Source organism: Pinus tabuliformis, chromosome 6 (assembly GCF_031772625.1).
Source record: "Pinus tabuliformis cultivar Carrire ecotype Pingquan chromosome 6, CPIR1, whole genome shotgun sequence".
Lineage (NCBI taxonomy): Eukaryota > Viridiplantae > Streptophyta > Pinopsida > Pinales > Pinaceae > Pinus > Pinus tabuliformis.
The window spans coordinates 748,074,528-748,090,453 of NC_142292.1; the positions used below are offsets into that span (position 1 = coordinate 748,074,528).

At 39.0% G+C, this 15,926-nt stretch overlaps 1 protein-coding gene across 13 annotated transcripts in view; it reads right to left on the reverse strand.

Moving 5' to 3' along the window:
- LOC149260897 (uncharacterized) overlaps nucleotides 1-15,926 on the reverse strand; it is a 291,502-nt gene that overhangs the window by 118,415 nt on the left and 157,161 nt on the right. For 12 of the 13 annotated variants that reach the window (XR_016258345.1, XR_016258344.1, XM_089421311.1 and 9 more), the window contains 3 exons: nucleotides 5,848-5,952; nucleotides 5,081-5,761; nucleotides 4,174-4,790 (listed from right to left, as the gene is read on the reverse strand). Coding sequence is in view for 11 of the 13 variants with exons in the window: in XM_089421311.1 (XP_089277437.1) it covers nucleotides 4,174-4,790; nucleotides 5,081-5,761; nucleotides 5,848-5,952 (1,403 nt within the window). In the remaining 2 variants the exon portion in view is untranslated. The remainder of the gene's footprint in view (nucleotides 1-4,173; nucleotides 4,791-5,080; nucleotides 5,762-5,847; nucleotides 5,953-15,926) is intronic. The other variant, XM_089421314.1, reaches the window with a different exon arrangement.

Consider the following 15,926-nt stretch of genomic DNA (forward strand, 5'->3'; position numbering starts at 1 on the left):
ACTCAGAGCAGCATATTGAAGTGTTGCCAGCGAAAGCTGAGGAAAAAGTTGAAAATGAAATTGCAGGTGACAAGCAAATGAATGTTGCAGAGGGACAGGAAGTTTGGGAGGCAGCAACATTCATAGTGACGGCTAGAGCAACATGTGGAGCGACACTAGCAGCAAAAGAGGCACTGAGGTCTTATATTTTTTATTCTAACAATTGTTTTGTGAGTACAGGTCTTACTGAAGAAGCTGGAGAAAATCTGCTAGACAAAGAGATTGAAATGATGAGGCGGATGATGATGAAGAAATTCCGGAAGAGACCAGCAGCAGTGAAACAAAAGAGAAACAGCAAGAGGAAGACAGCAGAAGATTGCAAGAGTACAGCTAGTGGAGCAAAGCAGCATAAAATATGGAGACCTGGAGAAGAACAGACAGAAGCAGCGGCAAATGGAAAGTTACAACACAAGATATGGGATCCAGGCAAACATGGAGCTGAACACATGATCAGGAGATCATGAATTTTTCTACCTTGGGAGTATGATGCGGGAGCATCCAGCCAAAAAGGAAATTATTGTAAATAATAGAAATAGGGGTCATGCATTAGTTAATTAGATATTCTCAAATAAAACTAGGAGAGCTTTTAGGCATAAAGGAGTGGATGTGGATCTTTAAGGGATAAGGATAGTTTTCTATTTTAGAACAGGAATAAAGCTGAAAAGATGCTTTTCCATGTGTATGCATTGCATGTAGAGTTAGAGCTTTTAGTTGAGTGATTTTGGGATTTTTTTATCATGCTAAGTTTAATAAATTATGGAGCCTCATAGGCATTGAAGGCAAGGGAAGTGTGAGAGTGAGGGAGTGAGTGTGAGAAGTTCTCCTTGAGAGCCTTTGGGCAGTTTGTAAAAGGGCCATAGATTTGCATATCTGGCCATGAATGTAAACCTCTTGTGAATATTTGTTTTATGTGAATATAAGTATGATTTGCATGGACATGATTGTGGTTAGTGAATTCTGAGATATGGCATCATCGAATTTCCTTTGATATATAACTAACTCTGTGGGCGGACAGCGCATTCTAAATGCTGTGTATGTATGTTTAATTGCCGAAGATGTGTGTTGTGCATGCGCTTTAATTACTAACTGTGGTTGTCCGAGTTATATGTCTGCCTGTATATTCATCGGCGGATGTATATGGTCATCGGCATTATTGGTCGAACAGCGGAACCGTGTAAGTATTGATCACTATATATATGGAGGAAGAACGAAAGTCATGATTGGCAGCGACATATTAAACCCGCATACAAGGTTATCGGCCGGCGGTTGCTTGCGCAATACTGCATGAGACAGAACCGTCATGCAGAGGTGGAGCCACGGCTAATTAAATCAGAGTCGCAGCGGAACCGTGGAGATATATAACCATTGCATAAGAAAATATCAGTTCCGGAGGATATCAGTTTGAAAGTTCATTGTTTATATGCCTGCGATATGTTTACTTGCGCGGGAAACTTCATTGGCGTAAAGAGAAGGTTCTATAAGTTTGTCATGCCTGTGGCCGACAGTTAACCTGTGACTGTTATATATATTTCGACTACATAAGATAGTTGGACAGCGGCGTAATTGAAGGCGGCTTCTAAGTAAGAGTACTGAGTTATAGCTGCGTCGAATTGGAGGAGCAGAGGCATGTATATGCCTTATGCATGGTAAGGGATGTTCATATATACCGATTCTACATATTCGGTGTAGCACGAAGGCGATATATAGATAGTCATATGATACTGTGTTATGATGAGAACCAGCCGATAGCCAGCGTGAGACCAAATTAAAGGGGAAGAATGTGCCATTATGATGCCATTTGCACATCTGTGTAGAATTATGATGTGGACATGCGTAAGTAAATATACATATATTGAATCCACATATTTGATACGTTTCTTTTAGAAATTGTATGAAGAGCCTGCGTATCAAACAAGCAAGGTCTATAAAGCATGGTTTATAAAACTTTATATGCATGATGGGAGAAAGATCCTGGTAGTAGCGGCTTGGGAGTGGCCTGGGCTGCATCATTTCATCACTGAATTTTTCTTTGTTGAAGGTCATCAAAGTCGAACTCAAGCCCAAGACAAGTAACTTAGGTCACACTGTGTTTGGACCGGTTCTGTAGTTATAGATCTGTTCATAGTTCAGTTACCTTGATTTAATATACACTGCAGACCTAAATCATTCCAAATATTGACATTGGAATTTCAGAATTAATGCTTGGTTGGCGATGAGTGATCTTTGAACATTAAGCTCACAACTGGTACAGAATTTCATCACTGAAATTTTCTTTGTTGCCAACCCAAGACAAATAACTTAGGTCACACTGTGTTTGGACCGGTTCTGTGGTTATGGATCTGTTCATAGTTGAGTTGCCTTGACTTAATATACACTGCAGACATTAAACATTCCAAATATTGACCTTGCAATTTCAGAATTAATGCTTGGTTGGTGATGAGTGATCTTTGAACATTACGCTCACAACTGGATTTGGCAGTTTATCGTTGGAACATCTTTTAAAGGTTTACACACACATAAGATATATTGACATGGTCCATGATTGGATAATTCTTTCCTTTACTAATTTCAATTCTGAGATGTATGGTCTATCATGGTTCTAAGCCACAATTGAGAAAGGATATCATCACATTGGCGCCGACTGGAGGGGCTCCCCTTCTGCCAGTGATGACGCCCAAGGGGAAACAGTGTCAGTCAGCAGAAGGGTGATTCTTACATATACTCCTATAAATTATCCTTTGCATGCAACAATTCTTTTTTATCCCCACATTTAGTTGCAAAATGCCGTTGGAACCTCCTCAGAATATTTTGAATCATACCTCCCAAATTAATAAGCAAGTGAAACCATTGCAAGAAATGCCTGCTGAACATGATGAACCAGTGTCCAATTTTTTGGAAGAAAAAGCAGCACTGGAAGCAAAATATCAGAATATGGAACTTTTGTACAGCAAATGCAATGATACTGTGAATGGAATAACAGATGTTGAAGATTACAAAGAGGAGAACCCTGGGCAAGATTCGAAGCAAGAAATTAGCAAAGAAGCATATAAGTCTAGGAATTCAATGATAAGTCTCTTGTCATTTGTTTATCCCTCCAGCAAAGTTTTCTTACCTGTGGATTATTTTATATGCATGTGGCAGCAGCACTACCGCTTGTTTCATTCTTTCTTTATGTTATTTTCAGCATTTTCTAGGAGCTGCACTTACACTCCCACATTGTGCTCATACGGATTGTACTCTTCTTCAGTTCCATTCAGCCACTTGTCATTTGTTGGACATTAATAAGAATTATCTTATCTTATTGCTGTTTCCTCTCATACAAATTTTGAAATCACAACACTGAGATGAGTTTGTGGTGCTTTAGCATTTAAAATTCTTTCATTTGTCCAAATCTGATCAGTGAAATTTTAGCTTAATTAAAATGGTATTGTTTTGTGGCAAGTCACATGGATGAAAACTTTAGCTTCTGCTATTTTGAGAAAAAGCAACTCACTCATACAGTTTTATCCTAATAACTTCAAAAGCTCGTGACATGGATGATTTACGGTTTATACATTTGGACAATTGCACGAAACTTTCTTTGGAAAATTCATGTTATTTGATCTTGGTTGAACTTTTCCAACATTTTACTAGGACTCCTTGCACTTCTTATGATCATTAATTCTATAAATCAAATTGATCTTCATAAGCAAGTTTTTCGTAAGTCAAGTTACTGATAACTCACACCATTATGATGAACTCACTAAATTTGACCATAGAGATTCCCCCATGGGCTAAAAAGCCTTCTCCGTAATCTGAAGTGTGGCATAACGCCACCATGGTGACAGTGGGTGGCTTACCTGAGAGTTGCCTCTAGGCTCTGCCACTGTGGTTAGGACTTCTCCTGTTAAGAGAGAGTTTGAATGGCAACACAATGCATACATGACTGGTAATTTGTCTGCAAATCAAATGTAACTTGACTGTATATAACAAATGACACTAATTTGAGTGTCTGGATTTTGTCTATATCATATTGAGAATAAACAAACAATTAGAAGAGACCTTCCAAAGATCAGAAAAAGATGGAAGTCTCTCTAGATTCTAGTAAGAAAACAACCACATAAGACTATAAAATTGAGGACATATGTCAATTACCACTTCGCATCAGCTACATACCCTCCAGTTCCTGCTCTCCGACAATTGAGAAGACCATCTCCAGGGCGTTCCTTTATATATGAATAGTAATGCCCAGCAAATGCCGTTCCAGTGTGAACAACAACACCAACAAGATCATACTGATAAAATGAATCTGGTATGGAAACACCAGGGACAATTCGATTGCCTTCACTAACAGTTGTATGCTCACTGCTAGCTTCTATAGAGCCATTATCCGAATTTTTGGAATCAGTAATTTCCAAATTTTCATTCTCTTGTAAAGCAAGACCTTCTACAGTAAATGGTTTCATATCCAGGTGGATCGGAAACTCAAATCGGTCTTTCAACTTCAGTCTTTGCATTGTCTCATAATCAAAGTCAAAACGCTTCAGGTGGATTACTAGTGTATTTGGCAACGATTTTATACATGTTCGCTTTAAAGCATCAACCTTCTTGTTACATTTCTCACAATAGTATGCATTTTCACCCTCAAGTAAATCCCCCTGGACAAATGATTTAAGCGATTCGATTAAATTCTTCTTATTCTTAACATCAACACTAATTGCGGCAAATGGTTCTTCTCTCTCACTTTTGTGACGACAACCACGACAAATAACCTGAAAATCAAAATCAAATAGTTTTCAGCAAAAAATTATTTAGTACATCAGAAAAACAAATGGAAGTCAAAACTATCTAGCAGTCAAACATCTCCTGATGGGAATATGGATCTTCACAAATCTCAAAAAGCAACTTGACAGAGAGATCAAATCCTACCAGTGGTGGTTTCTAGTTCAAAAACTGTTTAACAACATGCTGACAGATTGAACATCCACTCAAATTAAATCAATACATGTCTAACCAATGGCTAGTCTCAATAAAATATTCCGAACCAATGATGTCCCATTACCTGCTGTGCAAATATGCCACCAAAGATTTTTGACAATGTAGTTTCCGGATGATAAGCCTTGAGAGTCTCATCAATTGCATCATAAAGCCGATTGAAGAATTCAAATGCATCTTGATGTTCTCGTATATTTACAGGTGAGCCATCATAATCACGAAAAGCACCCCAAAAACCTTGTGGAGTGTAATGATCCAAACTGCTGCCTAGTAAAGCACCAAACATGGCCTGTATTTGGAAAAAGACAGAATTTTTTTTCTCCACATCAGCACATTCTACACAACTTAACACGGTCTTCCGAACTTCAGGTTGCATGAAGAGTTGTTGAAAAACAGAATTCATGTAACATGTTGCACCTCCATTCTTAAGCCCAACATAGCCACCTGCTGTCTTCTGTCCATAAGATGATGGTTGTTCCCAATCAACTAAGTCATCTGTAAAGTGTATTTTGACCAGCAGTTCAACAAGCTCATGGAGGCTTTCTATACAATGAGTCACTAAACAAATCAATAACTGGAATGCCTTGTCACGGCTTGCCCGTGTAGCACATTTTGATTGAAAGACACGATCACTTTCTGGAGATGTTCCTATAATACCAAATTGAACTCCAGATGGTATGCTATGACCATTGGTTTCCTCATCATGCCAAAGGAAAGTAGATTCCGGAAACAGGAACGTACTGATAAGCTGTCATTCATTTGCAAAGCAAAATCAATGTTGAACCCAGAGATATACAGTAAACCACAACAAAATAATAAAAATGTGCCAGGTACCTTATACACTAAGCGTCGACCATGAGGAACCTTTGAGGATCCAATAATGCGGCAATCTAGTATTTCTACAAGAACTCTAGTCAGTAATAAGTGCCCCTCCATCAACTGCAAGACAATGCATGGTTTTACAGCAATCATAGAATGAATTTGTTTGCTCATAATAATTGTGAAAAAAGAAATTGTGCATGACACATCAGCAATTACTGTGTGGAATGCGCTAGCAGGAGTGACATTGGTATTGAAAAAATCAAAAAGAAAATATAGGTAAAAATATTTGGACAACGTGGTCCATATCTCAGCATCAGCAAGAGCATATTGCTTAGAATCCGGATCACATAAAGTAACACTATTCACATGGAAGAATGAAAAAAAAGGAATTTATCTCTCTTTGCAATGATTTAACATTCTATATTGTTGTGTTTCTAAACACAACAATTCTGTGTAGGGGAACAAATCTATGTTTATGAGCTATTTTGTATTCAATCTCATAGTTTTGCAATAATGCAATTCTGTGATATTTTGTATATTTAGAGCTCCCAGTCAACTTAATTATATTTTGTATGTTTGTATATTTTAGAAAAAACTACTGTATTTGCAAGATAATTAGTCTAATCAGTTTTGTACATTTTGTAATGAGTTCAAGTTCCCAATCGACTTAATTGGAAGAGGGCCTTTAAGGATCACGAGACAAGATGGATTAAGCAGTGTCAAGGCATCTATAAGTCCCATTTTTCCTTGAAGTCTCAAGTACATAAGTCATCGCTTTTCATAATAATAGTGGTCAAGGATCAGCTGTACCATTTTAGTTTGACCAATGGGTATTACGTGGTTCATCATAAAGCAAAAATGGTTAACGCATATTTTATGGAACTACAATGTTTTCAAAAATTTCAAGCAAGAATTGCTACTGAATACAGTATTCTTTTTCTTACCCCTCTTCACTAGAGAAGGCTCTTTTGGGGGGGATAATAGGATGATCTAACAAGGAATGCATGGGATGTGATCATACAAAGTTACCAACAAGCATTTCCTTCTTTTGGGAAAGAATGTGCCAACTGAATTTTAGATACAGCTTGAGTGGGCTAATGGTTAAGAGCATGTGTTTCCTCCTAAGAGGTCACAGGTTCAAAACCAGAGAGAGGTAAAGTATGTATGCCTTCGTAGACTTAGCAGTCAAATCGCTGCGCGGAGATGGGTCCCTTGTCCCACAAACAAGGGGGTCTCATACACCAATTTGGTGTTTGGCTTGGCTGTGACCTTAAAAATGGATATTATTATTATTATTATTAGATTAGCGTCAGCAGCAAAAATCTCAACCAAAATGGACATTTTTAGGCAAATTGTTGATAGTATGGAAGCTGTAGTCAAACTTCCCTTCCCCCCCCCCCCCCCCCCCCCCCCCCCCCCCCAAAAAAGGCCCAAACCACGCTCCCTTCTCGGAGGTCAGATCTTGGGCCAGAACTGTAGTGCTTGTGGGTGTAAGTGTAATTGATTGTCTTTGAGCACTCACACAAAGAATAAAAAAAAACAAATCAACATCAATTGAGTGATTTAGTTGTCATGTAGTGGAAACCTTCAATTGAGGTGTTGTTACCGCTCAAACTAGCAGGGGTCCTAGGAGGGGATCCTATAGGGCAACTACTAGGTCAAAGGCAACAATGGAGCGATAGCCCATTGTCACCTTAGATAAGGCTCCTTGCTCTTTACGTACTTTCACCAATGGGAGGGGACCCGGTATAAGATGAATCACAATGATAAAGGGTGATTCCCAAGGCCTATTCAAAAGAGAGACTCAATTGTGTGGCTTTCTTGCTTGGAAAGCACGGTGATAGGCTCTCTATGAAGTGCTAAGAGGATTCTCGAGGCTAGGGTTTGGGAATGTATCTTTGTAAAGATCATTCCTAGGCTTATAAATCCTTATGGAAACTTGGTCTTTATGTGATCTTTATGGAGTTGGAATTGTAAAGTTGCGAGACCACACAGGACCAAGTGGACCAAAAATCAAGTCAAGGGTATGGAGTTTATCAACCAAGGAGGGGCTTGACCTAATTAAGGAAGAGAAGAGGATCAAAGGACAAATTTTCTTTTGAGATTTTGATGCAATGATCGTAATAAGGTCACTAGCCCAAAATCAACCTACGGCAAGAAATGGTCTTGTGGCTAGGGCTTGCTATATTTTCGATTCTACCGTCGGAATTGCTTGAAATATGCAGGACCTTTTGCGCAAACTATAGCACAGTAGTGGACCAATTTTCAAGGGTTTTGGATGGCTACAAATGATTTTGTGTGATTCCCTAGGAGACTTTCTGGGGTTTACGCCTAGAATCAAAAGAAATGTTATCTTGACCACCAAAGGGATATGAGAATCAGTGCCTTATTGCTTGGGCTTAATGGAGTTAAGATACACATAGATCATGAAATTCTGTGAGCTAAGTAGCCCTAAGCACCAAAAATTCATCTCAGCGAAAACTGCAAAAATCTCATAAGAGATACTAATCTAATCCAAGTGATGATGATCAAAATGAATCATCTCACTTCTATTTATACAATCACTGAGTTTGATTTGCATAATTTGGCCTAATTGAGCCCCAAATAATAAAATAATGTGCAATAATAACATCCCTTGGTGTCAAGCCCACCAAGATAGCTCAATAACATAATAATAAGCCTCTCAAGAGGGTCGAATGATCAATAAAGTGAGTCGTTGGGCCTTTGAAAAGGCCTAATGAAGTCCTAAGTGTGCCATGAGGCGAGAATGGACCTCAAACATAGTGGACAAGGGGTTGGCACTTGATTTCCAAGCAAATCCTTATGGTGGCCCAAAGTGCATGTGAAGGACATAAGGACATCCTCATGGGTCTCCAAGTGGATCGAAAATGCATGTAAACCATCTATAAGGGCTAGGATGATGACATAAGCCCTCATCTGGACCCCGGATCATCTGTCAAGTGTGTGTTGCAAGTGTGGAGCCAGTTGTGAATGTTGAACCAGGTGCATCATCCTCATCCAAAAGATGGAACACGATCAATGAATGAGTGGTGTTGGGAATCCATGAAATATTGTCTGTTATGGTGGAGGCCCATGGCTCTCAATGCTCACCCTACAAGTGCCAATGAGGCCCTCTGGAGGGCTAGGACCCCGTATAGGGAGACCAAGCCCCAAATGGACCAACCCCAACCCTATTAGGTGGTTTCAACATTTAAAGGAGGGGACATGTCCATGGTACATCCCTCAAGTGGTAGGTGGCAAATGATATGGTGATGGAATGGAGTAGGGATTAGGGGAATCATTCAGACCACATGTCATGGTACAAGGGTAGTTATAATTAAGGGAGCCCACACCTAGGTATATGAGTGTAGGAGGGAGCAAATCGTGGTACATGAGTTACCCCGCCTGTGTTTTTCCACCCTTCTTCATATGCCTTTTTCCTTTGATAAATTTATCTTCATAACTACTCAGGGCTCCAATGGATGAGAGCATGATGTGTAATATAGAGGAGTGGATACCCCCTTAAGGTGGGGCAGTTCATCACCCACTAGGGGTTGGGATAATCACGGGTTCCTTAATGATGGAGTTGACTCATCTAGGGCCCATAAGAACCAAGGTGATGGCCATGGATAAGGGGTAGAGCTCATGTTTGGCTTTTTTCCCATGTGCTAACTTTGTATGTCCCGGCCATCCTTTGCATTTTGTGGTACATTTCTTGTTGAGAGTGGCCAGATTATACCTTTTCCTTTTCTTTTAGTTGCATCAACCTCCAAGACATCGTTCTAGGCCCGACCCACGATGTGGACAAGGGGAGGGTGAGGCTAACCCTATGTGGACATAGTGGACACATGTGAACCCAAATGGGAAAATAGATGAAAGGGATTGAAATGAGTGGAAAGGGGTGATGTATATGGTGTCGGGAGGTGGGACCACACAACCAAAATCAAATTTCCCATGTAGTGCCAACCCTAATGTTAATGGCTAGAAAAAGAGGTCCCATGACACTGGGATACAAAGCTAACCACAAAATGGGCAATGGAGACAAGACTACAGACCGAGCCAACTCTTTTTGCCGAATCCCCCCAACAATCCATGCCCAAAAGTGCAAATGACAAGTAAGGAAAATTACTCAACTATTCCAATGAAAAGCCATACCTTTGGGGTCAAGGCGCCCACCTTCAAACATGCAATCATAATAAGTGGGCGAGGGACCACATGGTTGGCTCAGGTGGCAGAGACAATGGCACATCGAGCTATCTCGTGGCTACAAGGGGTTGTTGGTTGTCAGCTGAGGACCATCTAGGAGAAAGAATTTCTCCTATATGCACTGCCCACAAGTGGTGGGTAATAGGTGCAATGAGTTGTTAAGAAAAAAAACCTCTTGTATATCTTAATTTCTTAGAGGAGACTCATCCCTCCTTAGAGACAATCATGCACAATCAACCGGGTAGAATTTCCAAATGTTGACTTTGGATGGACTTGGAGCCACTTCCACCATCAAAAGATTCTGGCACTAGTGCTATATGGCTAGAGGCTCGAATCAACACATTGAAGCTACCCATGCAAAGGATGTCGATGACTAACTCAATCTAGAATATGATTTTCTTGACATCTAGTACATGCTTATATTAATAGTATGATTGTTTTTGGACTGCAAAAGCCATTTAGAACCTCAATTTGTGTATTTTCATTTAGAGCATCACTTATATGTATTGCATAGCTTATATCTCAATGGCATTTTTTAATATATTCTCATTGCATGTTATATATAGCAAATTTTTCATATTCCATATCTAATGTTTAGATTTACATTGACGTTCATGAATATATAAATATATAATTAAAATCCAATTACTATATGTACTCTTTAGTTGACTAGTTCATCAACACTTTTATTGGCCAATTCCAATACAATTTTGGGTTCAATTCGTGATTTTGGGAATTCTAAATCAGTTATACTTCTGGTTCCAAGGATTATGATTTATAGATGAAAACGATCAATATAGACAGAGGTATGGCACAAAATATACATCATATTAGCTTTAGTGTGATGATAACTCGACACAAAATGGAGAGCCTCTTTGTCAAGAGTTAATCAAGAAATAACATGTCAATCTGACTAGATAATAGTCAATCACAAAGATAATCACATAGTCGAACAAATAAACATAAAGCTTTTATTTTAAAATTGGATCTTATTTACATAAATAAATATATGTGAGCAAACAAGGTTCAAGGTTCATGATGTATACACAAAGGTAGGGAGCACTCTCAAGATGACCTTTTAGCATCTCAATCATTTACCCAACTAAAGAAGAATTCTTAACTAGTTCTTCCTAATGTTATCAGAGTGGATCAATAGTTGAGCTTTGAGGATTCTCACTAGGGATCCGCAGCTTTAGGGTTTCTGAGCACACAATGGTTCCCCCATGGGGGGGAGGCGAAGGCCTCTCCTTCAGTAATGTTGTAGCACGTTGTGCAAATAATCAAGCTTCATTCTTGATGGTCAAGTTATTCTACTCCTTGTGAGGTAGGACAAACATCAATGACTGCAAATGTATTCCTTCCACAAAAAGAATAAATTGGGATCTTGCCTTCCATAGTCAACAAAAACCCATGTGTTTGAAATAATTTCAAATAATATAGGAGAGAGAAATCAGTATATGAAAGATCATGCACTAATTTACAAATTTCTCGGGATTTGGTTCTCGGAAAGAATTCTCATTGGTTAGATCTACAAAAGCTAGACTCTGAAAGATGATATGGAGCTTATGCTAGGCTCTAAGGGGCTTTTTACATCCATTTTTAATAATGTGGAAGACGTTGACATAATTTTTCAAGAAGGACCATATTTCCTCAACTTAGCTAGTCTTTATATGAAACACTAGGTAGAACAATCCAATCCTAGTAAAGAGGATTTTAACTCTGCACCTGTTTAGATACAACCTTATTCTCATGCTCAGAAATTTTGGGAATAGGATATTATGGAGTGTATAGGAAATGCTATGCATTCCTTTGTTATGCTTTCAAAAATCACAAGGCAGAGTTGCTACACCTCACACGCCTACATTTGTGTATACATGGATTTAACGAAGCCACTCCTAGTTAGTATTCAAATCAGCTATTTAGCTACAGGAAATGCCATTAATATGGTCATCTCTTTAGATAATGCCCATCTAATTTGACCGAGCAACCTATGCAAGCAATGCAAGAAACATATCAAGAAGGGTTTCCTAGAATTACAAATAGGAGAAACATTGCCAAAAAAGGGACAAGAGACTAGTTGCCTGGGAGAAAAATAGAAAGTAATAGATATACAATCCTCGTTGGAGGAAGGCCATGCAGAGGGTGGTGAAAAGAGACCAAGAACAAATGGAAACCCACCTCCAAAAAAGACAAGAGTTGGTTGTTCTAAAAGCCATTCGGAAAAAGGGAGCATGAAAATCCAACTGAAGGTATGCAAATGGGTGATGACAACCAAAACCACTCAGAAGAAAAGGAGCACTAACACTAGATGACAAACACTAGCACTAGAATGGAAGAATAAATATATAGTAGCAATTACTGCATAGAAACTGCAAATCATTACGAAAACCTATATACAGTCTCAAGAAATACTTCACCAACAAGCCCAAGGTAATCTTTCTTCTTCTCCTTCTGGGATTAAAAGTAATATACAGTTACACAAAAAGTATACCAAGCCTGCAAAGTAAGATAACAAAAACAGGTAGGAAAAGTAATAAACAGCTCATACAGGAAATGGAAGAGAATCTTGTCAATGCAGTAGAGGTAATGTTAATGACAGAGACCTACCAACCCTACCCTCATAGTTATCAATGAAAGTCATCTCTTGAAATATAAGGGGTCTTAATGGTAAGACCAAACAAAGACTCCTCACAAACAGAATCATGCTAGAATCTCCAGATATTTGATGTTACAAGAACTAAATGTTCCATGGAACCAATGGAAAAAATCTCCAAGGAAGTTGGGAAAAATAGTCAATCACTCAAAAGATGATCAAGGGACCTCAAGAGCCATAGCCATTCTTTTGAATCCTCCTACAGTTTCACTTCTTCACTCATTCACTTCTCCAAGAACTATTACAGCGAGATTCCATCTACTAGGCTCTGCAAGTACTAGCTTCATTACTAATGTTTATCGACCTTATTCTTCTTTAGACAAAAGCATTCTCCTTCAAAATATATAGAATATTTCCAACACCATTGAAGTAAAATCATGGATCATTGGAGGATATTTTAATACAATAAAACCTCTTAACGAGAAGAAAGGAGGTATAATAAGATTGGATGAAGATGCTTCTCTCTTCACAGGTTTTCTAAACTAGTAAAATTTAATAGACATAGAAACAAACAATGGAATCTTTACTTGGAACAACAAATGGGGGGATCTTGTCAAATTTATTCTCATTTGGATAAGCTTCCTTCTCTCTGAATCTTTCCTTGACTAGAGAGGATAAGCTAAGCTAATGTTATTAATCTCCTTGCGAGACCACAAGAGTAGGTCAATGGGAGTAAAAGATACATGCAGTCTAAACAAAAGACATGAGGGAGTGCAAATGCGACTCCATTGTAACTCCAAAGCTAAGAAGGCTAGAAAACCTAAAATATGACCAAAATAAGACTAAAGTGAAATAAAAGGACTCAAGACAATTAGAGTATGTATAAAATCGCATGAAGTGACAAAAAAAATGAGAGGTACGGAGTATGTCACTACTGCATTCTATAACTCCAAGGAAGCAAAAGGGAAGTTGAAGATGAGGCCAATAAAATCAACATCTCTTGAATCTGATGGTCGATGGCGAGGGAGGTGAGCAAGACAATCTCCTAACATCTGAGGCCAAAAGGAAGAAGTTGTTGATTATTGTCTATCCATTCAGTTGCGACTAGGAGGAGCCCTAGTGAGCTGGAGGTGCCTTGCAATGTCTCTGTCTCGAACCATTCCCTCTGACTCTCTGAGTATAGTTTAACTACGCATGGTACTACATCTACAGGTTCAACTTAAAGATACTTGTTTGTCTCGAAAGGGGGGTGGGGGGTGAACTGCGAGGTCTCACCATTCTTCCATATGTTGCACAATGAGGCTCTACTTGTTGCTTATTGCTTCTATCAGACAAAACAACTTGGAAGTGAGCCAAGTCCTGCAAGAGTTGAGATCTGTATGCAAGGATCTCCTTGACAAAGAAGGTTGGGCATCTCTAGTCCTAGTATCATAAAAATGTAGAGAAGGAGCCCTTAGAATCTTTTTGGAGACAATGGAAACATCCTCTAATCTCATAGTAAACAGGGCACCTAAAGATGAGGTGCCACTCAGTCTCTGACTCCTGTAGACAGCACACCTAGAGAATTTTGTCCGACCAAGGAATATGATGGTCCATCTTGATTGTAAGATGGTGGGAGCCCACACAAAGATGACCTAGGGGGTCCTAAGTGAGTGCATATATTGTCGAAGAAAGTAAGGAGGTCAAATGATGAGGCCATCTTGCAGCTCTAGGAAATGCTCCAAATATAAAGACATTTTCGGACCAAGGCTCATAGGAGGGGAAATCCATGTGACCTGAGTGTATAGCTAATAGATATCCTCTCTGACGGTGATTCAATACATGTTTATTCAGTAGAAGATAATTGGCTGCATCACAAGTGAATCTGAATGGGGGGAGGCACTCGGGGGAAATAGCCACAAATTGGAGGAGTCGAGATGCCTAAGAGAACCACCCCCGAGCACAACCTATTGACTAATCTAAAGCGAGGGCCCCTAAGGAGTAAAGTGTTAGTCCATCACAGAATTCTGGGGGGATCTAACTCTGTGTAGGAAAGAGACTAGGCAGAAGATGACCTCAATGCGGAATCGATGGGCCTCGAACACTGCCTGGATAATAAGTTGCGAACTGTATATTTACATCATATGATGCGGCTAAGAAGCAAAGTTTGGACTCTCCGTCTAAGCCCATCTGTTTGTACCAAACTTTAGGTTGAATAATCGCATCGAACTAGAATTAACTTTGAAACTTCTATGTATGCGTCGTATCATTGGTTGATAAGGCTTTTGTTAAATTATAAAAAGGTTGAAGCATAGACCCTTCAAACTCAAATCTTTCTAATTAAGGCGCCCTTCTTTCCTAGGTAGCATTGAAGGTTGGTGGAAACAATCAAAAAGCATGGATGGCACCATTATGTACCACTTTTATAACAAACTAAGATATCTCAAAATGAAGATAAAGGAGTGGAATATTAAAGAATTCAACAACATTCATGGGGAAAAGGAGAGATTGGAAAAATAGATGGAATCCCTACAAAAAAATATCATTGAGGGGGGAAGGATGGAAGAATTGAACCACCAAGAAGTTATTATTCAACTCCAATTGGAAGAGCATCTTAAGTAGAATGAAATTTTATTGAGACAAAAATCAAGAGTTGAATGGTCGAAAGAAAGAGAATGCAACACCAATTTTTTTCATAGATCCATGACTCAATATAAGCAGCGCAATAGAATTGTGAGCATTAAAAAATCTCAAAATCAGAAGCTATAAGATCATGAGGAAGTAACTAAGGAGTTAGTAGATCACTTTAAGAACATCCTAACAGAACCAATAAAAAATCGAGGGCCTGCCATTTAGAAAATAACAAAGCCTATTCAAAAACTAGTCAATTAGAGCAAAACACAATGTTATCAAGGGAGATCTCCATGAGAGAAGCAAAGCAAGCAGTCATGGGAATGTCAAGAAATAAATCACTAGGGACAAATCATTTCATACTAATTTCTTCCAAGATTGTTGAAAAATCATATGAGAAGACATGTGGAGATTGGTGGAAGATTCTAGGACTTCCTCCTCCATCCTGTCAACCTTGGATGTCACCTTTATTTCTATCATTGTTGAAGATTGCGAATACATTATTTGCCTCTTCATTCATCATGTTGAAAAGGTTCAGGGAGGTCAAGACCGCTCTTGGGGCCATGGTTATTTCAGAGTTTTGACGTTTTTGGAGGAAGACAGATCAACTAGCCTCTAAAAGAGTGAAGGACTCAATGCTAGATGATGTTTGGTGGGAGAGGGTAGATCTAATTATTCAGAT